Raw genomic sequence first — 23,717 nt, 5'->3', positions numbered from 1 at the left:
GCCTTTCTGAAGGGAAAGAACATTTTTTCTATAGCAAGTCTCCCTTTTAAAGCTTATATTTTTCACAGCATTCTCAACTCTTAAAAATAGATGTTATTTCCTAAAATTCTTTATATGGTTTCTTAGATATGTAAGACTAAAGACCACGTAAAATTATTCGAAGATACTTTAAATATACTTTAATTCCCCCTCAAGTCTCACAACATCGAAAAACCAATAGCAACAATAATAAATGCTGAAGTATAAAGGCTTAATTCTAACGACAGTTAGAAGAGATTTTAAGTGCAGTCAGCATTCCCTTTACAAAGAACTTTGCTCTTTAGCCTCGTCCTGGCCTGCTTCATATATAGAAAGCTAGGATCAAAGAAAGTAAAACACCTCAAAAAGATACAATTTTTTTAAAGCTATTTCTTCTTCACCTTTTATTACTTCTACCTGTTCTCCTTAATTCCCTCCTGTTCTTCCATCAACCATACAAACAACAGCCAATTTTACTTCTTTTTTTTTTATCCCCCAATTGAAAGCCCTAAATAGGGTGGCCTGAAGGCAAAACAATAGTCCAAGACTTTCACAGAAATACCTCAAAAGTTTCTAGTTCTGGAAATCTACTCAAGGCTCAAACCACAAAGTAATCAGCAGAGCAATGAACAGATTGTGAACAGCCAGATTGTGATATCCTAAACTTTCACACATCTTTCTATCGCTAGACTTGCCAAAGACTGCAACGGGGAGAGGCTTTTAGCTGGTTTCCCATGAAGTGCTGACACTGCAGATGAGGTGTAAATGAACACTGCATCAGCACTGGATGCATTGCTAGTGCCAGCAAATACCTCCAAATCATTTTGGTATATATTAGCAACTTGCTAATATTTACAAATATCAGTTCTTTTGTTTTGTTTTTGTTTGTTTTATTGTTTGCTTTTAACAGAGTACTGAAGAAAGCCATAAATAAGGCCCATCAAGCCCCAAAATAGGAAGTGATCTTTTGCAAACAGCCTACTTGAAAAACTGAAACTGAAGCATTTCAGAGCAAACATCCCAAATCAATGATGTTAACTCACACAACCCCCTTTATGTAGGCTTTCTACCTGAAAAAGGCACAGTAACACCACTTTGGTAAAAACTGCATCAGTTCCTATTTGCTTTCTTAAGGTTTTGCACTCCCAGAGTGCTAACACCGGGTACCCTTAAAAGCAAGGGATTCACATGTTCTTGTACTGCTACCTGATTTCATCTCATTAGCGCTCAGGTGCCTGGGTGGGATGAGAGTTTGTAAGGTGCTAAACGTTTTAAAGCCAGAAGGCAGGAGTGGCTCTCCCAGAGGCCCTACTGACCTCTACTATATAAATAAACTTGGCCCAGTTAAGTTATGCAACCAAGGACAATCCAAGAGCATGCTGAAAAACTGTTTTATGGTACTTTCAAAGGGATTTTTGTGCTGAGTTCCAGGAATGTTATTTATAAAAACTATGAGGTGCGGCATCTACCACAGCAAATTGGCACGATGAAAATAAAAATATTAATGTTGCTGTTCAAATAAATGATGACTTTGAAGCACTGTTCAAAAGGTTTATTGGACGCAAAACCCCAAAGTACCCTCAGTTCTGTACTTTTCCACAAGAGGACACTAAAATAATGAGTAAAGTATTTCCACAAAGGAAGCCCATCCACCCATCAGGCACCAATCTTCATGGGCCAAGTGTTTTTCACTATTTCACAGTCAAGTAGACAGAACAGCATAATTACATTCCTTGTAACATACATTTTAGTAATTCTACAGGCTAGCATTTGATTTTTCGAGTGCTCAAGGAGGAAAAACGGATACCTTTTGACTGAGCGCAACATTTAAGTGATGTCACAGAAATACTCAATTTCTTTTGAAAACGGAATGTTATCCCTCGATTTACACGCTCAACACTGAACACCCTTTACCTCCACAGCGTGACTTCACCACTAAAAGCATACTGCGTTTCTGGGGATAAGCTTAGCTGGTTCCTTTTCCAATTCCCACATTCAAGAACGGGCAAATTACCTCAAAAGTATGCGTGAGAAGGGAAAACGAAGCGAAAACCTTGACTTAAAAGGCAGGCACAGCCAGCACAGCCTCTTGCCGACCCGCCCGGTACCACAGCGAGTGAGGGGGCGCGCGCGGCGCGAGTAGCTCCTGCCCAACAGCCGGGGCCGCTCGCTCACGAGGGGCACAGAGGAGGGGAGCCCCTCGCAGCCGTTATTGAGCTCCTGGCACACCTGCCACGGGGTGTGAAGCCGGGCAAGGTGCAGCTGCCCGTCCTCCCAGCACAGTTTAATCCTTTGCTACTTTCTCGCGTGTGCTGGAAGGCCCGGAAGAGCAATAAACACCGGCCCCAAGCGGAGCAGAGCTGAGAAACGAATGGAAGAGGCTTCCTCGCACGCGGTATTTCCCACTGCCATCCTGACAGACGGAGAGGACCGTGAGATATCCGAGCGCAGGGGGAGCTCGGGGTAGGCTCTGCCCGTGGGCTTCCTATGGAGGTGGTGCGCTGCCAGCGGGGCGAGCCACTGCCTCGGCGAGAGGCGGTGTAAAGCCTGCCACGCAGAACTGTCCTCCGGCGAGAGTGGCTGCACCACGCCGCCACGCACAGACGGCTTCCGCGACCCGCCCGGGCCGCAGTGGGCTGAGGCCCAGCTTTCCAATTCTCGCGAGAGCGCGGCCGTCGTCCATTTTCTCATTGATTGGCGCCGGCGGAGGGGGTGGGAGCCTTCGTCGGCTGGGGCGGTGGCGAAGGAGGATGAACCGGCGGCGTCTCTCCGCCTCCCACTGCTGACGACGGCGGCGACGCTCGGCTCTGCTCGCTGCGGGCCCAGCGCCGCGCCACCGGCCATGGTGCCCAGCGAGGAGAACCAGCTCGTCCCCAAGGAGGTGAGGCGACGGGGACGCGGGCCGGGCGACGCAAGAAGGGCTGGCGGCGGCCTAGCGGCTGCGGGAGTCGCCGTGGCTGGCGGCGGGCGGGCTCGGCCTGGTCGTCTCCGTGCGGGGCGGGGGGGGGGGGGGTGGTACGTCTTTGTGAGGAGGCGGGAGGCCCTTCGCCCGCGGGGCTCCGAGCGCTGAGGCTGACGGGCTGGGGGAGGAGGGCGTGGGGAGGGACGGTGGAGAGGGCCGACGTACCGAAGCTGGGGCTGTGCCAGGCCGCGGGGACGGCCGGGGAATTGCACCTGTCTGTGTCATGGCACGCGGGGGAGGCCGGGCTGTGTGGCGGCCGCCTCTGGGGCCGGGCGGGACGGCGGCGACGGCGCTCGACTGGGGTCGCTCGCGGGGCGGGAGGCTGGTGCGGGGCTGTCCTCGCTGGGGCCGGCGGGTAGCGCGGTGAGGGCCGGCAGCCTGTGGAGGGGGTGGGAAAAGCCGGGCTCCGGCGTGCGGGGCGGCCCCCGGGTGTCTGCGAAATGGCAGCCGGGGAGTGCCTCCGCCCGGCTGGCGCCGTGTGGTCCGCTCAGGTACGGAGCTGTGCGGGCAGCCGCGCTTTGCCGGCGGCGGGCAGTGCAGAAAATGTGGCGCAACTCAGCAGTGGATCTGTAAATACAGCGACAGTAGGTTGCTCGTCTCTTCCTTGACGCAGGGAGGAAGGGAGAAGGCTTGTTTTCAGCCATAGGCTGAAGATAAGAGGCTGCGTGAGGAGGAAGGCGAAGCCTCTGTCCTGCAGCGATAGGCAAATGACACGTGTCAAGCGTGAGAGATACTGCTCAGGGAAAGGAGCCTGCAGTGCTGTGAGCCGTGTTGGGGAGCACTTAAGAGCAGTGGTGGCAGAAACTTCATTTCCTGAGCAGGTACCCTTGCGCATTCAGCTTTTTCAGTTTTACTTTTGTGTAGTTATGCAAAGTCTTCCTGTTGTTTTTCATCAAATGTCACTGGCCTGGGAAGGCTTGTGAGGCAGGGACTTCAGGTTTGTAGGCTTCAGGAAAATGAAGTGGTATCTGTGAGCACAACTGTTTAAATTAAATACTGAATTCTAGAAGCAAATTGTGGGCGTAGAATTGTAGAGATAAGGAGGGATGAAGGTAACTCCTTTTGGTGTAGAAATGAAGGAGAAACCTTGTTGTGCTTATATTCACTAGAAGAGTTGAGTCGATTAATGTAAGATTTTAGCTGAGGCTGTTTCTTTATATGTATTAATAGTATCACTGTTGGCTTTAAAGTTGTGTTCAGAATGTGCGTGTGATTCAGCTGTGTATTTTTAATCAACTCATTGGACTGGGGTTTTGCATGCATTTCTATCTGTATAGAGCAAAAATATGGATAAAGGAAGATAATACTTAAAAGATGTGTGGTTATGGATACAGTTATCTTAAGCATGTGATATAAACTCTGCTAACTTTTTATATGTGTAACATTACTGTGAGCTGTGTTTTTTTTCAGGGAGTTTTCTCGAGTTTATTGTAGCCCTGTGCCTTTTGCAAATAAATGAAATGGAGCAGTGTCTGCTCTTCAAGAGGTTGGAATTTGTAGAAGCTGGTGAAACTTTCTGTGGGGACACAAAAGTCAAACTGAAGAGAAAGACTGAGTGTTAACCCCATCTGCATATATGTCATAGAAATTTATCTTCAACTTGTCCAGTGTTTTTCAGGATATTTTGTATTCATTTCAGCGATAGAAATTTAGCAAGTATTGTTCTACAGCATTCCTGTTAAGTCCTGAGGTTCATTAATAGTTTCACTGCAGAGAACACTGAGTTACAGGTAAACAGAACTCTCCTGGTCAGAGTTCTCATCTACCTTTTAAATATTCTTATTAAGTCACTAGCAGTGGGTGGAGACAAAGCAGGTCTTCTGGAGCTTCAGTTCTGCCCTTTGGGGATGGATAAAGGGTTACAGTTCATTGTGTTTGTTTTTGTTTTTTTTTTCCCCCTTCCCAAAGACTCGAGTAATTATCACTTACATAGCAGTCTGTCTTGACTGTTTTCAAAGATTGAACTGGGATGTGAACCAGCATCTGCTGAAGATGAGTATGCAGCCATAATTTGCCTTTGCATTCCATTTTTAAGGAGTAAAAAAAATAATGTAACATTTGCTTTAGGCCAGTCTGGGGAATGACTAATCAAATGACGGGAAAGAGGGTTTGGTTCTTGTCTACAAGCTTATTTGAGGTCACTGTAGATACAAGACTAGGACACATTAGTGTTAAGTCTTCACTGTCAAAACAGTAAGATATGTATTAGGTTGTTTATATGTCTTCAGTTTGTCTGTATACGCTGTGCTTACAGAAGTGCAGACTGCTGGTTGTTGCAGTGCATGTATTGCATATTTTTTTTTTTTTTATTTGGAGGATGTGTACTAAAGCAATTAATAGTCCAGTGTTTAGACTGAGAATTTTGCCCAGGTTATACAAGTATTTAGTAAGCCAATTCTTGCTTTCTTACCTCTCACTGATACTTTCCTGACTGTTTCATTACTTGTGTGAGCAATGATTCCTTAATAATGGGGGAATGAGTATCCCATTCTGTGTGAATTGGTCTACATTCCCTTTCTTCTGAGAAGAGAGAATTGAGTCTTCTGAGAAGATTCAATTTAGTGTTCTTTTATATCAAGTAAGACAGAAGTCATTGGATCGCTTATAGGACGTTGCTCATCCTAGTAAATGCTAGACAGTCTTAAAGAATTTTTTGCCCTGGTCAATTAAATGTTATCCACGGAGGGAGGGGATTGTCAGTAGGATCAACTTGGAAATAAGTGGTGCTCTTAGGAGGGAAAAACACTTCTGTGTCTTCCAGTGCTTGAGAAGAAAGTAGGAGAAAGAAGTAGACCCGAAACTTTTATTTGTCAAATAAACCCCAAATAGCAAATAGTATGATATAATTACCAACACAGCTAATGGAAAAAGGCAAACGTTTCTTTAATAATAAGAACATTTTACAGAAACTCTTACTGAAAATCAAGTTGCATCCAGTTACAGAGCATTGGTCAGGTTGTAAAAAGTAGGTTCTGCTGTGAGCTTCCTGAAATGTCTGTGCCACTAATTAACTAGATGTTGTGCAGATAGCTTCTCAGCAAGTTCCAACATGAGCTATTCGAGGTACACCTGTCAGAATAAGTACATATGCTTTCTATTTGCTGCCATTTAATCAAAGAAGGTAGTGTGTGTTCTCTCAGCTAACTGATGAGTCTTTTCATCCCTTCACTAATTAATCCATTTTAATCTCCTGCGCTGAACAAGTCAAAGATGCTTTTTGATAGACATCACACAGACTTCTTCATTAGAAGAACAGGAGATCAGAGTAAGATATTGATGTTTGTTTGGTGAAGGGATGTTGTTCTGTCCAATGTTGATGTTGCCTTTGTTCTTTGATTTTAGTATATTGAGAAACATAACAAATAGTTATAGGTGGTGTAACTTAAGTTTTTCTCTGCTTTCTTTCTCATGTGCTTTATTTTTATTTAAAGCACAAGGTAGTTCATCCTTTACAGTCACACATTCATTGACTGAACAAGTTGGAAAGTCAAATTTAGCAAATAAAATCTGAACAAAAGTCTGCCAAGTCATTTGGTGCTTGTAAACAGGTGCTTTCTGAATCATGGAATCACAGAGTGACCTAGGTTGGAAGGGACCTCAAAGATCATGAAGTTCCAAACCCCTGCCTGGCAGGGCCACCAGACTTCCAGATTTACTGGATCAGGTTGCCCAGGGCCCCATCCAACCTGGCCTTGAACACCTCCAAGGACGGGGCATCCACAACCTCCCTGGGCAGCCAGTACCTCACCACTCTCCTAGTAAAGAACTTCCCCCTAACATCCAACCTAAATCTACCCTCTTTCAACTTAAATCCATTTCCCCTTGTCCTGCTATTATCAGCCCTTTCAAAGAGTTTACTCCCCTCCTGGATATAGGTTCTCTTCAGGTACTGAAAGGCTGCAATGAGGTCATCCCGCAGCCTTCTTTTCTCCAGGCTGAACAAGCCCAGCTCCCTCAGCCTGTCTTCATAGGGGAGGTGCTCCAGTCCCCTGATCATCTTTGTTGCTCTCCTCTGGACCCTTTCCAACAGCTCCTTGTCTTTCTTGTACTGAGGGCTCTGTACCTGGACACAGTACTCCAGATGGGGCCTCACAAGAGCAGAGTAAAGAGGGAGAGTCACTTCCCTGTCCCTGCTGGCCACCCCTCTCCTGATGGAGCCCAGGATACCAAGCTGCAAGAGCACACTGCTGGCTCATGTTAAGTTTATTGTCCATCAGTACCCCCAGGTCCTTCTCTGCCGAGCTGCTCTCAAGGATCACTCCTCCCAGTCTGTACAGATGCCTGGGGTTCTTCCGGCCCAAACCTTGCACTTTGCTGTGTTGAACCTCATTAGGTTCACCTGGGTCCACCTTTCAAGTCTGTCGAGGTCCCTCTGAATGGCGTCCCTTCCTCCCTCTGTATCAACCGCTCAATCAGTGTATCAACGCTGAATGATGCTCAGAGTCCTGCAGCTAGGTGAGCAGGGCATGAGAGTAATGTGCAAGATCTTTCCCTGCTTTGTTCAGCCACTGTGCTTCCTAGAGATACAGGTTAGTTCCCTTTGCTATTGTGTAACGTGTAGTTCAAGGAAGATTATCAAGATAATTATCTATTGAGATAATCTGTTAAGTTTTGCCTAAGAGGCTGGTACTTGCTGTTGGAACATCAGTTTGTAGATACCATTAGCTAAAGTTATTAAGTGGAGTAATCTGACAAATAACATAGCACGATTTTTTTTGTTGCTGTAGTGCATTTTTAAACATGACAAATAGTGTTCTCTAATATTTTTGTGGATCACTGATTTACGTTACTAAATTAATTGAGTACAGCACTGCAAGTATGGGCCTTAATTTTTTGAGCAGTTCCATGCTGTTTCTCAAAAGAGTAGTGGACTTTTTCTATGCTGTGAAGTAATCACGTGGATGCAGGGCATACTCTAAATATGTCTGTATTAAATTCTAGGCTGTCATGAGTTCAGAACTTCAGAACTTTTATTGTTTAAAATGCTTGTAGTTATCATTCTTAACTAACTTCATTTTGTTTTTCCTCCTTTAAAAACCTAAGTGCTTGTGGATTTAGGTCAGTGCAATGGCATCATGGCTTTAAAAGATGAATATAATTCCTATGTTCCTTTTGCTGACAGAATATATTGATATTAACATAAAACGAAAATCTGCAGATAAGTACCAATTACACTTTGACTTGGTTTCCTTTGACTTACAGGACTTAGTCCTGTTGGAATTAAATAATGGAATAAAAAAAGTCTTAATTTTTTTCCTGCTATGTCAAAACAAATGCAGTAATAGAATGAAATAAAATATACGTAGGTATTCAGATATCCAGTCACAACTCCACTCTTGTTGTGATACATTTGGAGTTTGTCTGATGCTTGTGTGAAGCTAAGTCTGGAAAGTGATGTCACTGAGTTGCATAGCCAGTTTTTTTCTTTCAATTTGTGAATGATTTCTTTTTGTAAACACTTGAAGCTGATACACCTTATTCCTTTGAAAATGAATGTAGTATGTCTTCTTGTGAGCTGTTTCTTTAGCATTTTACTTTATTCTTCTTGTATAGATCAAAACAATAATCTCAAACATTGCTGTTACATTATAACTAATTAAATGATAACTGAAAACTCTCAAGTCTTCAGGTTTTTTTGTTCTTGTAAGCCCAAATAAAACTGTATCCAATTTATTCCCAGTTTCATGCACTGTGCAAGTGTGTTGGCAATTCTTTGTTCATGTTTTGCAATATTTGGCATGTAATCTGCTTGTGTCAAACAAAAGGTCTTAGTGCTGGTTCTTGAAATAACTTCAAAAAGAACATGTTGTCCATGTTCTAAAAAAAAAACTAAGGGGTAGAATTGGTAAAAATTATTTGATTGAACTTAGTCTCTGAGGACTGTGACTGCATTCCTTATCTGACCGTATGGCTCCTTTTATGGCAGCGGATGCATTTTTAGATGATTGGTTCTGTAAAATAGTTTGGCATTCAGCACTGTTAAGTTAAGCAGAATGCTTCAGCTGAAAGAAGCTGTTCTGTAGGTCCACAGTCTGTACCCTTTAAAAAGGAAATCTTGTATGACTGAAGAAGTCATTGCATGGCAAAAAGAATATTTTCTTGGAGCAGAACCGGAATGTGAAATCTCACATCTTGATAAGATATGATGAGAACATCTTTGAGGAAATCTAAATATTCAAGCATAAACTCTGTTTTAGTGGATGCTGTAGTTTTGTAACGTGTGTATGTGAAATGTACTCGATATACTGTGTGTTCTCTTTAGATAATACCTGAGAAGAGATTGATTTTTGAGCTTTGCACTTCTGAAGAAGTCTGGTGCAATACTGCAGGAGCTAAAGGAATTGAAGACATGTTTATTCATTTGCATAGTTATTATTGATCAGTAATCATTGACATTAAAGTAATGGAGGTGTAACAGCTAGTAATACCTAGTCTCTTGTTTGTGAACAAAATATTTTCATCAATTAGAAAATGGAAAAATAGGTGAGGAAAAACAAGGTCCGTCGTTGTACACACATTGTCATTGCATACCTTCTGTGGAGGCTTCTGCTTCAGTGTCCCATGTTCCCTCTGGAATCCTTTGCAGTAATGGCAGCAGATATAAGCACCAAGGGAGCCTGGGTATAAATTCTGTTCTTGACTTATCCTTCATTCTGTGCAATAGAGCAAGAGAACTACATGAGGGATCTCTGCTAATTCATTATTCCAACTTCTGTCTCCAGCAGCAGGTAGACAGTTAGAAATTAACTCTAGAGTCATGCCTTCTAATGTCAAATATATAGAAACTTATATTTTAAGTATATCATCATAGTATTGTGCAAGTTGGAAGGGACCTTAGAGATCATCGAGTCCAACTCCCGGGATTCGAGCCCTCTGTGTAGCAGAGCGGCACTTCTACCCCCTGCTCCACAGGAGGGGATTCGAACCCGGGCCCCCTGGTGTTGCAAACGGGAATTCTACCGCTGCGCCACCGGAGGCACACACCATATCTGCCAGTGTTTTTTGCAATAAAGTATACACTTAAATTGTTTTAAAAGTCTGTCTTTCTTCCTTCAGACAGTTGTTTGTTTGTTTTGTTTTGTTTTTTTTTTTAATGTATTTACAACTCTTAAACCCAGGAACACAGAGGAATGTGCTTCAGTAGAGTTCACAGTAGGTCTGTACTGATTGGAATGGTGAGCAAGCAGGAGAGCATATCTTCTGCTTCTGTGACTTTTCATGAGATCTGAACACAGAACCACAGGTGGGGCCCAGTGAGGAGTAGAGTGGGACTGTTGGCTCCCTTGTCCTGCTGGTCATATTTATTTTGATGCAGCCCTGGGTATGCTTGTTTTTCTGGGCTGCAATAGCATGTTGCTGGCTTCTGTTGAACAACTTCTTAATCAGCACTTCCTGCCCTCCTTAGGCCTGCTCTTGATACATTCTCTGCCCAGCCTCGTGTGCAGCCATTCTCTGCCCCCTTCGTGTGGGTCCACCTGTCAAGTCTGTCCAGATCCCTCTGGATAGCATCCCCTTCCTCCAGCATGTGAACTATCAGTGCTCTTGCTGAGGGTGCACTCAATCACCCTGTCCTTATTGCTGATGAAAAAGTTAAACAGAGCTGGTTGCAGTATTGACCCACTCGTCACTGCTCTCTGTTTGGACACTGAAACATAGACTGTAAGTCTCTGAGTTGAGATATCTAGCCAATTCCTTATCCATTGAGTCGTCCATCCAGGATGCAATTTAGGACTGTGTCAAATGCTTGCAGAAGGTGAACTTGATTATTTCAGGTGTTCTTCCCTTATCCACCAATGTTATAACCCCACAGTAAAGGCCACAAAATTGTCAGGTAAGATTTGCTCCTAGTGAATACATCTTGTCTGTCCCTGGTTTTCTCTATATGCTTTAGCATAATTTCATGGAGGATCTACTCCATGATCTTGCAGAGCATAGAGGTGAGTCTGACTGGACTGTAGCTCACCATTTCTTCCCTTTTTCCAAGTGGGGTTTATGTTTCCCCTTTTCCAGTCACTGTGAACTTCACCAGATTGCTGTGACTTTTGGAATATGATGGATAGCGTCTCAGCAACTATATTTACCAGTTCCCTCCAGACCTGCTGATGCATCTCACGAGATCTCATGGACTTGGGCATCTTCAGATCACTTAGAATGGTCTCAGGGCTGCAAACTTCGTTTACCTTTAATTTTAGTTAAGTCTGGTTACAATAGTCCCTAGAAATTAAATGACTTTGAAGTCATAGAAAGAAAGAATGATTGGTTGAGATGGAAACTTTTATAATAGCAGTGAAATACTTAAAATGTTCAGTGCTTAAGTGGATTAAATGCTAAAATTTCATCTGTTATTTCTGAGGATGCATTCTGTATTGTATTATCCATGGATTTTCTGTTCTTTTCATTTTTTCATTTGTTAGAATTCATGTCTCCTGTCGGAAAAACATTTGTACGTTTTTGTTTTTGACAGTTGCTATGTTTAGTTTTTAAGAAAAAGTAATCTCTACATCACCTTTAATTTACCATACTTAAAGGACTAAAGGACCAGAGGAAGAGTAAGACAACTGGTTCTTCAGGATGTTCATAAGATGCATACACAGCCTTCTAAAATAAAGAGCTATGAGTCAAGTCTCTGGAAAAAATAGAGGTCTTTATCTCTTTATTCAGCTGTCTTCAGACATGCCCCCATATACTTCGCAGTCCTTCAGACACTCAGGATAAATATACTTCTTTGGCCTCATACCAGCTTTTTCTGGCTGTTGTTTCTTCTATTCTAAATGCTGTTTACAATGCTATTGACCCAGTAATCTCTGGAAGTAGAAGCAGTCTCTCAAAGGTGAATGCTAGCCTTGCAGCACAGTCTTTCTATCTGAAGCACAGTGTTTTTTCAGACATGTTTAGTAAGTTGGAAGCAGTAGACTTTGAAGTATGTAGAGGAAATAATCACTTGACTATATTTATTTTGGATGACATTTATTTTGAGTGATTTTTAACAGCCAGCATGCTACTCTGTTTCATTGAGGTAGCAAATGCAAACTTCTTTGAAGATTTCTGTATTTCAAAACCAAGTAATTGACCTGAGGCTTACATGCGGCAGTAAAGAGTGAAACATGCACCTCTTCTCTAGTGCAGCTGAGAATCCAATGGCTCTACTGCAGTTTCCTGTTCTCCCTCTTCTTGTCTTCATCAGGTCATCCACTAGAGGAAGGCATTCTGGGGGATCATTTGGCCAGGGTCATTAGTCTCAAATGTGGCTCCAGCCATCTTCCATGATATCCAGCTGTTATCCTCTTACAGCAAGCTGGAAACTGTGAAGAAATAAGCTATGTGATCACTGAAGTAGCGATGTTTTTTGATCTTCCAGGTCATCCAAAGTAGAAGGGGGTGTTGCTCCTCTCATCCTGTAAGGTAACACTGATGTGTACAGAGGAAAAACAAACACAGAACAAGAAGCAGTTAATTTTAAGAAGGATTAGCAACATGAGGCAGCTCAACATGGAGCAGCATGACAAGCTCTACAAGCTTAAGAAAGGGGGCCTGGGGGTTGGAAATAAGCAAGTGGGAACACAGCTGTTTCTTCTAGCAGCCACTGCAACTATTCAGGCTGTAACTGCTTGTGCAAGTTACGCAAGTGAAGTGTTACTGCTTCGAAGTTTTCAGGTTATCTTGCACGTGTGGAGTGCTTTCAGTGCACTGTGAATTCAACAGTCTTAGTGAGTTTTCAGAATAGACAGATGTGTTTGTATTGTAGTGTAAGAGTATCACAATTATTTTTAAATGGCATTGATTTTAGGTATCTCAATTAGGGATAAATTTATTTCAATCAGTGTATATCACATACTCTGAGATGAAAACAAAGCTAAATTCCATATGCTACAAATGTTGGAGTTGAAACAGGGAAGCAATTTGTGTGTGATGTGAAATAGTTAACACTGTGAACATAGGTTCACAGGGTTGAAACTGAATGTAGGACTTCATCATGGGGAACATGATGGGTGTGCATTAGAGTGGACTGTTTTGACTTTTGACAGTTTTCTAAAATACTTTGTAAATGCTTAGTGAACCTCCTTGCGTGATACCTTCAAAATCTCTTTAACTGCAGGGAGTGGATAAATTGTTTGAAATCTTTTTTGATCCAGCACAGTGAGTGTTAGAAGTTGATAAACAGTGAGGTTAAACAAGAATAAAGGCATATGTATACTATTTAAGTTAAAATATTTTTCCCCTTACTTTCCAGTCTATTTGCTGTTCCTAGTTAAGTGTGAATGAATCAGGTTGTTTGTTTGTTTGTTTTTGCTGCAGAGAAACTATAACACAAGATACATCCAGTTAACACCTCAGAGTGACTCATTGAGAACTTCTGATATCAGTGTTTAGAAAAATAATGTCAGATTTACCAGAAATGAACTTTAAAATAATCTTGATATTAGTAATGGATTCTAGGTACTTTGTTTCCCTGATTAACTACTCTTAGGCTGCAGAGATATCTTTTGTAACAGTTCATGATACTGTGTCATAATTGAACCAGTGCAGTTTGATTTCTGAAGAGTTTGTGCCTTTCCCCTAAAATACAGCAAACACAAGTTGATTATTTTCTTTAGTAGGTTAGTAATCGCATCCAAAGGGCTGGAGGACTTTTGTTCAATGCTTTGCTCATTTTGAAGGTTCTAGAGCCCCATTTTTCACTTTCTGGGGTGTATGTCTGCACTCCTGGCTGTAGCAGTGAAGCTGGTCTCTGAGGAAGATCTTTGTTTGGCTTTCAAAAGCATGGAGCACAACTACTGCAGCTGAGGGGAGAAGTGAGCTGTGGGTTGTTAGAATGCTGAGATCCATAATGCAAAATGCACAAGGTTAAGAGAGTTGTTAGGGTGAATGTGGCAGTTCAGCTCTGTGATTGTTCTCTCCTTTCCTGCTGTGTGTTTCAAAGGTCTTTGAATCTGATCTAGTGGGAACTTGTGGCTGAAAAAGAGTTAGTTGAATTGTAGTGTCTGAATGATAATGATACTTTAGAAGTAAAATCTATGGATGCAGACTACATTTTGTGTGTGTGTGTTAAGCTACAAACTTGAACTTTGTAATTGCTGGAAACTTGCACCCAGGCAGTTACGCAGGCTTGGAATACATACCCTGAAGTTCTGCGTGTCGTGATGTCATAGGCAGTACTCACCCATGTGCATTTTGTAGGGCCTTAAGCTGCTGGTGGGACATGAAGTTTGAGAATTGCTGTTTTAGACTTAATCATTCAAGTCATTTTGTGAATATGAGCATGATGTCTTCCATTGCCTCTTGCTACTTGTCTCTTTGTCTTCCCTCTGTACTGCAGTGATTTGTGATGATTATTTATAGAGTGTAGATGTTTAGGCATTTCTTTACTAGTGATCATATTAAGTCTCAGCAGGCCGTTGACTTCATTTGGCAGCTAAATTTTGCACATCTGTTATTTAAGTTCTTGAAACTTGTGATTTTTGCTTACTGCTTCATGCTGTTGTGATCTGTTTGAAATAATGAAGCTTGGAGACATTGTAGATAGAGTCTTGCGTGAAGTTTGAGGTTGGCTCCAGCTTGTACTTCCAAGCAATGAGAATTGTTTTATGTAACTCCAAAAAATGAGTCAAAATGTCTTCTGTCACTTGAAAATATATATTTTTCTCCTGTTGGTTTGTCCTCACAAGGTTAGTAAAATATATGCTATAGAAATCTAATTAGTATAGTGGTTCAGAGATGAGGAATGGCAAGCTGCATGTAAACACAATGTGAACACCAGTATGACTTTGCATTTCAATATTGTTTTGGCAATTACGGATCCATATGGTCAAAGCCATTGTTTGTCTTGTGAATGCCACTGATAACAGTACTTCCTTTGTTAGTAATTCAAGCTGTAATCCTGTATACGCCTCAGCAGAACAGTGTGCTTTGTCCTGAATCTTGCAGTCTTATCTGTTCTCATTGGCAGGTGTTCATATAGATCACTAATCTGACATGTATTTTTGAAAGCTACAAGAGGAAAATGCTTAAGTTGAATAACTCTCTGGAATACCCACCAATATTTGACCTGATGTTTGCAATTACTAAAATTCTTTACCAAATCTGGTTTAAACATGGTCAGAAATTTTCTAAGAGCAGATTTGAGAACTTAATCTCCTTTATACAAATGGAAGTTTGTTAAAGATGGAGCGACTTGGAGTGAAAATGTCAAGTGTATTTTAGGAGGTTAATGTGAAACTGCAGGTTTTTTAAAATGTAATATAGAACATAATTTGAGTATCTCAAGCGTGTGACTAAAAGATTTACTTTGTGGTAAAATAATCCTAGAATGTTTTTCCTAATGGCATTGTGAAGTAGCTGCCTATGTCCGCATATTTAGATGGTTATGCAGTGGAGCATCTGCAACTTATTTCCCTAAGCTATGGTTGACTGCACACTGAATTGCAGTATAGCTCGTCATCAACATCTAGCTTGGTCAAGGACTTTGTACTATTGGTTTTTTGTTGTTCTTTTCCTTTCACAGAGTTGGTGGTAGAATATTTCTGTATCTACCTTGACTACATACGTTAGCTCAGAGTGCATGAACTGTATAGTTGACATGCTAGTCTGCTTTATGAGGCATAATAGATACGTTTGGTGAATTCCAAAGTCATTCTAATTGGGGCAAAGCTTAAGCTTTTATATGTAGCATGATATTTATTCTTTTAAGTTCAGTTTAAAGCATACATTTCCTCATTGAAAAGAGTTTCTTTGTAAAATACAGGATTGAACTAATTGTTTTTGTTAAGTATGTTCATAGGGGTACAGTGAATGATTTAATTGAGAAGTTAGAGAATACTGCCTTTGGAAGGTTGGCACATTTGTGTAATTTGCTGGAGGCTATGGGTTACTTCTGAGCAAAAATCCTGAGCATCGTGTAAACAATACAGTTTGTAAACTCAGTTTGCATTTGCTGTGTTAAGTGAAACATTGCAAGTGACTTTTTTTTACCGTTCAGAGTATATTTAGAGTGAAATAACACTTGAAAATCTCCCAGCAGTCTTTTACTGAGGAATCAAGAGCTGAGAAGCTATCATAAGAGCATTCCTCTAAAATAAATGATGAAGAAGAATCTGTGTGTTGTGCTTATCTAGACATACACCGGAGGATGACCCATGGCCTCTGTCAGCACTGCCAAAACCCATCACTCACTGCCTCCCTGTGTTCACACTGTTTGGTTTCTGTAAATGTTCAGCAAGCACAGCTGAATGCTAATGGATGCAAACTTTAACACAAGGAGTAGTTCAGTGACACACCTTTGCTTCATCCACACTTCCATGGCATCTTATGACACCTCTACACTCACCTACAAATTTTCAAATGGAATTTTGCATGTTCACTGAAAATGGAGTCTCAAATATAAATTGGGTTTTTCAGCGGTCTTAAAACCTCTTCTTAAATTCCTTTATCGGAATGGAAAGCACAGCCGCATATTTTCCTCCGTTCACAGGACATTGTTTAGCCTCTGTATCAAAACTCATGCAGTTGTTTGCCATAAGTTGAGCTGGCGCTGCGCTGTACCCCCCTGCATTACTCTGATTAGCTGGCTGACAACACACCAATGGTTGATTGGGCTGCTGAGCCAATGCTGTGATATCACAGCGTAGGGATGGCCATGGTGTGAGCTGTGCTAGGTGCTGTGCAGGCCGTGAGTTGGACAGGCCTCATTCAGCTTTTCCTTCAGGAAATAACTTGAAGCATAAAGGAGCAGTTTCATAGGGAACAGGCAGCTTTGAAATGAACTAAACCAAATTATGGGGTTATATGCTATTTTTGCACTGGAGCTATTTGAGGTAAAAGTTTTTTTTAATGTAATGAAGGAATTTGTTAGTATGAAGTTACTTCCCGAATTATTGTTGATGTATTTTTATATACTTTTCTTTCCTCTGAAGTGTAGTCTGTAGTGTCGTGGCTTACTAATGTGTCCTGTAACATCTTGGATAAGAATTGGAATGCTCACGTAATGTGGACTGAATGCTGTTGTTACGATGTTTGGTGGCTCTTCCTTTTGAAGTTTTTCTTTGAGTGGTGGTTTGGAATTAAGTAGTAATCTGCTCTATATTGCAAAAGTGATTTCTTGCAAAGGAAGTTCAATTACAATTTTAAAGAGTTATGACTTGTTAACTTTGTTTTTATATGCTATAGGATATGTTTTGGAGTTGCAGACAAAGTACCTTGGCTGAATTGAAGAAGAAATTTTCACAGGTAGACAGATGAAATCAACTTTGTAAAATAATTGAGATCCACAGTAACAGCATGATGCTGTAGCTTTAATTTCTTAACTTGAGCATGAGCTGCTGAATTTCTGTGTATGTTCTTGAATACCAAGACTGTGCATATTAGTCTTTTTCAGTTCGAAGCTTCTGCTGTTATGTTTATATGCTTTTACATCAGCGTGCTTCTGTAGCCCTCTAGTTTTTCATCAGAAACAGTAACTGTGTAGCTGTCTTGTATACCAGATTACGTAGCAATTGAAAGTAGGTTTTGTGTTTACACTTGGTTTGGTAAGTCTGTCTAGAGGCTGATCTCTGGCTGATGTTGCCTTTTATGGTATTTTTGTAGTGAAGTAGCCACAAACAAGATGTGGTAGTTGTTTGGTAGTTCAGATATATGTGCGAACACAAGGTGTGAACAGAATTGGATCAAGATGGTTTTTGCTTCATCTGTTTACCGTGAACATGAAACAGTGACAACTCAAACAATGGCTTTATATCTTTTGCTATACTATCCCTGAGTTAAACCAGTTCAGTCTGTCAGAATTCGATCTGTGAATGAGCAAGAGAGGATTTGTCTGGTGTGGAACATCTAGCACAAGGAAGTCCTCTTTAATCTTCACTAAATTGTTCTCTTAATGTTATTTCCTGTACATAGCTCAGTTCTATCAGATACTGCATGTCAGTACTAACTCTAATATTAGTCATGACTAATTTATAACCAAAAGCAGTGGAGAAAGTTTCTCATTTTGAATAGGATGAGTTGAATTTTAGTTCTGTCTTCCACAAAGGAAAGGAGAGTTATGGTGTTGGATATGTAAAAGCAGTGTGACAGAAAGGAACTGGGTCTCAAATGGAGAACTTCTTCTATTCCTAGCACAATCATACTTAATGTAATTAGTAGTTGTAGAATCAGCACAAAAGTTAGATTAAGTTGAATTTTTCTTGGGTGCGTATGGGTAGTACCATGTGCCTCTAAACTATCCTGTGCTGTGGAGGAGGTGGCCTGAGTACCAGAGTAGGCCTTTGCTCTGCAGGGGAACCCAGGCCCTAAGAGTAGGATGATCCTGTGATCAGCTGGTTCTTAGCTGCTGCTTGTCTTCTGCAGAATAATCAAGGAAGTAGATCACTGAACCAGACCATAAACTTCTCTTTCATAACCAGAAAATGAAGGAGTCAAATTGTATGCTGATTATTTGATTTAGAAAAAAAATAAATTATAGTAAGTCAGCACTGGAAAATATAGTGGAAAAAGCTCATCCTGAGCTCATCACTGGTGAAATTTGTTTTTAGTCTGCACATGTTCAAGTTGGTTTTGACTCATGGAGTATTTTCTTTTTAATGTGTAGTTAATATTTCATATGTCTTCTCAGAAGGTAGTTCATAAACCGTTCTCCAGCAGGGATGAAATGTGTGAAGATGAGATGTTGTGGACTAGCTGGAAGTGGTGACTTGCATATTTTTGAGCAAGTAGTTGGAACATTAACTTGTGTTGAAGTCTTCAGTGAAGTTGATAAACCTAGGGCATTTGGGCTTCAAATTGTTAGGAAAAATCAATCTATAGGAAACAACGCATTGCAGATCATGAGTAGCTGTATTTGCCCTTCTCTGTCAACTTCATTTCTACTATCTACTTAGTGGAAGCAGATGCTGCAGTTATCTAATGTTTTGGTTTTGCATTGCATGGAGACTGCCAACTGGTCTTGTTTAGGAAAATAAAGCAATGAACTAAACTGCTTATTCCTTCTTAAGGTGTTTTGTGTTTAGGACTTCTCATGAGAAACTTAACAGCGCTTTGGCCTTCTGTTTGATGAGGTTGCTCATGTAGAGATATAAGCAATGTTCAAGTTGTTTAGTTCTTTATGGTTCTTTGTTCTGTGCGTATTTGTGATGTGGCTGACAGCTTTAGCATGAGCACAGTTCTTGCTGTTTGCTGATGTTTTATCCACTGAAAATGGTGATAGAACTGCATGCAGCTTTTTGCCTCTTTTGATGATGTGCTCTTTGCTCTGGAGTGACATTTGGGTGACCTGATGTGCATCACTGATGCTTTGTGTTACAAGTTGAAAAGGTTGACTGACTGGGGACTAATTATTCCTTTTACTGACCTCAGCTTTCCTTTATTTATGTATTAGTTATTCTCTGATTTAACCCTTGAATAACTAAGAGAGTTGATTTTATTTCCTCAAGTCTTTGCTTTCCCTGTTTTTCACTGTTGGAAAGCATTGGGGAAATGCCATTTTCTTGGGGTTTCTGGCTCTATAAAATTTTACTTTTATTTCGTTGCCATCCTTACTTTGCTGATTTCAGATATATTCAAGTTGCTGTTTTAAATACTTCTGTCCTGATATGTGAACTTTTTAATAGTCATCTGGCCCATGTTCATCTTTTTTAATCAGAAGAATTTCTCCGATGACTCACTCAGTCATGGATGTGGTAGAAGGAAGTTGGTTGTGGTTTGATGAAGAGAATTTTGTTTTATTGGATAGCTTCCAAGTTGATTGGGAAGCTTGGAGATCTTCTGGTTTACATTCCTAGAAATCACAGGAGTACTTCCACCTCAGCAGTGTTTTATGACCATGTCAAAACCAAATGTGAGATTGAAGTGATGATTTGAAAGTTTGTTTCTGCTTTAGTGCAGCCTTCTATATATTTGAAGACAAATGTTCTGTGCACATCTTCAGAGGCTTTTCTGTACCCATCCAAATTTCTTATTGTTCTTCAGAAGTGAAGGGTTTTGACATAGCTTTTCCAAAACTGTAGGATTCTTTATTTATGAAAGCAGACAGAAGTAAAGGATCCTTAGATCATAAAAGAAATTTACGACATCTGGTGAAATCTTGGTTATATTTTTATTGAACTCCAAGATGTTCTTAGCTTTACTCACTGACATGTTGCCTGCTGCCATTTTAGGTGGAAAGTGCTGCTGAGGAGCCCAGAGTGCTGTGTATAGTACAGGATACCACAAATTCGAAGACAGTGAATGAACGTGTTACCTTGAATGTGCCAGCTTCCACGCCACTTAAAAAGTTGTTTGAAGATGTAGCTTCAAAAGTGGGCTATGTGAATGGAACCTTTGACTTAGTGTGGGGAAATGGAGACAATGGAACTGATATGGTATGGCAAAAGTACTTTTAATTAACTGTTGATAGCAAATATTCAAAACTCAGCATTGTAGAGACATGCTATTCATATTGCATAGTGAATATGGAATAGTAATATTTTTTTTTAGTTAATCCCTGTAAAAATGAGTAGTAGGTGCTCTAGACTTGCTGATACCAGTATTTTGATTTGGCAGGACGTTAATGTATTAGCACATATTAAAAGATTAAAATGTAGATATCTCAATAGATGTAGGAATTTAATCATTAAGATATAATACTGTGTAGTAACTTTCTGTGCTTCTTCTGATAGTTGTTTGAATGTATGATAATATAAAAATAAGCCTGTTAACATTATTTCTATTACTTGTTGTAAATCAGTGTGGGTTTTAGTTCATACTACTCTAAGAGAGGCAATTAAAAGACTTTATGAAATTCTTTAAGAAATAGTCATACGTTTATTTCAGTTCATGTTTATGCTTGATGAATTTCATTTTCTTCTTTTAGAAAACAAAACTGTGTGCAGGCTATGTAGGGGACCTGCTGGTTTGATATTCTGCATGCAATTTGTAGACTAGTGTCTGTGTCTCCTGAAGAGATTGCCCGAGTTTTAAGTATTAAACTGTATTATAATGCTTAGTATTGTTAGTGGGACAGTTCACCAAGTTCTGTCAGTGTTAATGATGAATAAGTTTTGTTTATACTGGATAATTGTTATTTATTTTCATTTCATCTTAGTGTGCCAGAAGCTACTTCAAGCAATGTACTTGGACAGAATCTATTAATTGCCTATAAATCTGTTTAAAAAAATAAAGTGCTTTATTTTTTTAACAGACTCCAATAGATCAGAACAGTGACAAAACTATTCTTGATGCTGGTTTTGAGCCAGGGAAGAAGAACTTTCTGCATTTGACAGACAAAGATGGTGAGCAACCTCATATAATGCAGGTTAGTAAATTCTTAGTCTTAAGGTTTAGTGTTGGATGAGTAGGATATATTGTGTGTATTGTTCTTGTAATGTTAGAAAGGGAAATTGAGATATGTGAGATATATGAACTGTACCTCAGGAGACTTCTCAGCAGACATTTAGACTATGTAACTCCTCAGTTGATCTTGAATTAAGACCAATTCCATTAGTGGTGATGAGCAGTCACTTTTTATTCATGCTTGTCAAGTATTAATGCTTTGGTGTGTTTAACTTCTTAAGATTGTACAGTTGATCTGTGACACGTTTCGAGAGAAGTCTTAACAATCCCTTGTTGTTAATCCCAGTCTTAACAATTCCATCATATACTTCATTCTTTTCCTATGGTTGTTTGAAAGCAGCGTTAGGCCACTGACGATACTCAGAAATTGTAGTTTGGCATCAACAGCAGAGTTGGCTGTTTTCAATTTGGTTATTTATTAAAAAAAAAAAAAGGATTGGTCAGTGTTGCTACAAACAGTTGCCTGCCATTACAAAATGATTGAAATTTGCTGTTGCTCAAAGATGTGATGCATCGCAAGATAAACATAGTCACAGTTTATTTTAAGTTGTGGATCAGAAAGGCTGTGATGTATTAAGATTTGTTACTCAGCTCTTATGTCAACATAAAGCCTTTATGGACTTGATTATGAAAAGGAAAGAAAAGATTAAGTATATACGAGACAGAATTGGTGTGTAATTGCGAAAGAATATTAAATTGTACTTTTCACATTTTAAAATTGAATGAAAATCTTGTTTTGGATGTCAGTGCAGCAAACTTGAGAAACAGGAGATGATAAATTGCAGAGTTGCTTTGTGGTATGCATTAGAGCTCTGTATTTGATCATGTATGGTATTGCAAAGGCTATTTACATCCGCTAATGTAACGAATGCTTTCTCAATGCACTGGGAATTTGGAGGGCAGAACTGAAGTTACATTAGTGATTGTGAACCTTCTCTATTGTGTTGAAAAATAAAAAATGACATATTAAGACAGTTGTTAGCTGTTAGAGAAATAATTTGTTGTCTAATTTCTGCATAAAATGTATTTGTTTTAGGAGGAGTCAGGTACAACAGAAGACAGTGCCCAGGACAGATTTATAGGGCCTCTTCCAAGAGAGGGCTCTGTTGGCTGTACCAATGACTATGTCAGTCAAAGCTACTCTTACTCTTCAGTCCTGAGCAAATCAGAGACAGGTATAGTGTTCTCTCATGTAAATGTTTTGCTGATTTCTAATTGTTTTAGCATACTTTGAAATAGCAGCATCTTCAGGATTTTTGAAAAAATCTACTTTACTAAAAAAAGAAAATCACAGAACAAGCCCCCCCCCAAAACTACTCTGCACTAGTACATTTTCTGTTACGTTTTCTAGGCTATTCTCACATTTTATGAAGAGCTGTATTCCACCTTCTACTTGTGACAGTGTGATTCTAATTGTCAGTGACCCCTCCCATTTTGGTGTTAATCTGCTACTTGGCAGAGTAGTGATTACGTTACTGACAAGTATTCACCCCAAGAAAGTTATCAAGAACTCAAGCTGCAAATTAAAACACATATTATTTTTCAGAGGACCTGCTCCTCAAATCTTTGCACTCCTGGTGTTAGCTAAAATATTCCTCTTGTAGCCCTCCAGTTCTGGTTTCTCTGCTTCTGCCTTGGTTCCCCAAGAGAAGCATTGCTCCCCTGCGTGGCATGCCAGCAGTGAGCAGACTCCCTCTCGGAAAGGGGAGTGCAACCTTGTGCCAGGGCAGATGCTGTGAGGCTAGGCAAGCCCCTCTGCAGCATGGAGAGGGCAGGCCAATGCAGCCTATGCCCAGCTGGCAGCTGCTGCCAACTCCCACAACCTGTGCGTCACAGCCTTTTGCTCTGTTTGCCTCCTTGCTCTGTTGGCTCATTAAAAAATGTTCAAGCAATTGCCAGAAGAGAGAAAAACAAAAACTGGCTGGAATTTCCCACAGTGTTTTTCTGGTCATAGCTCTGTCATGCTAACAAACTGTGCGCTGTGCCTGAAGATTGACAGATGCTTAATTCTTACAGGCATGAAATACTTGATTGGAATGTCCTTGCTGTGTTTCATACTAGCCATTTTTATTTCATATTCTTATCAATCTTGTCTAGAACCACTCAACTGTAATTGGGTTTTTCATAAAAGCTGCAGAATAGCTGAGGTGGTAGGGACCTCTGCAGGTCATCTGCTTCAACCCCCTGCTTAAGGCAGGTGTTTTTAATCCTTAGGTGTTGAGCTGTTAATCTGAGTTCTGCAACATACATTGGTGTTTTTGCTTTTTGTTTTCGTATATGTTACAATGTATCCATGAAGTTATAGCTCACTAGTGAGACCAACTCCTAATGGTACTATATGCCGGCAGACACAAAGACAGCATTATATTACACCCATTCATGTCTGTTCAAGATTTTTTTCAAATGAGAATCTTTATCT

General features: G+C 40.5%; 1 protein-coding gene across 4 annotated transcripts in view; it reads left to right on the top strand.

Moving 5' to 3' along the window:
• Window positions 1-2,486: 2,486 nt before the first annotated feature.
• Window positions 2,487-23,717, top strand: part of USP47 (ubiquitin specific peptidase 47) — a 48,907-nt gene continuing 27,676 nt past the window's right edge. Inside the window, exons 1-5 of one of the 4 annotated variants that reach the window (XM_072336937.1) lie at window positions 2,487-2,899; window positions 17,144-17,203; window positions 20,125-20,328; window positions 21,147-21,260; window positions 22,335-22,473. In XM_072336937.1, coding sequence (XP_072193038.1) covers window positions 2,861-2,899; window positions 17,144-17,203; window positions 20,125-20,328; window positions 21,147-21,260; window positions 22,335-22,473 — 556 coding nt within the window. In that variant the 5' untranslated portion in view covers window positions 2,487-2,860. The remainder of the gene's footprint in view (window positions 2,900-17,143; window positions 17,204-20,124; window positions 20,329-21,146; window positions 21,261-22,334; window positions 22,474-23,717) is intronic. The other 3 variants (XM_072336934.1, XM_072336935.1, XM_072336936.1) reach the window with 3 other exon arrangements.

This window comes from Excalfactoria chinensis, chromosome 5 (genome assembly GCF_039878825.1).
Source record: "Excalfactoria chinensis isolate bCotChi1 chromosome 5, bCotChi1.hap2, whole genome shotgun sequence".
Classification (NCBI taxonomy): domain Eukaryota; kingdom Metazoa; phylum Chordata; class Aves; order Galliformes; family Phasianidae; genus Excalfactoria; species Excalfactoria chinensis.
Note: the sequence above shows the minus strand (reverse complement) of the source record. Positions and strands in the feature narration are given on the sequence as shown.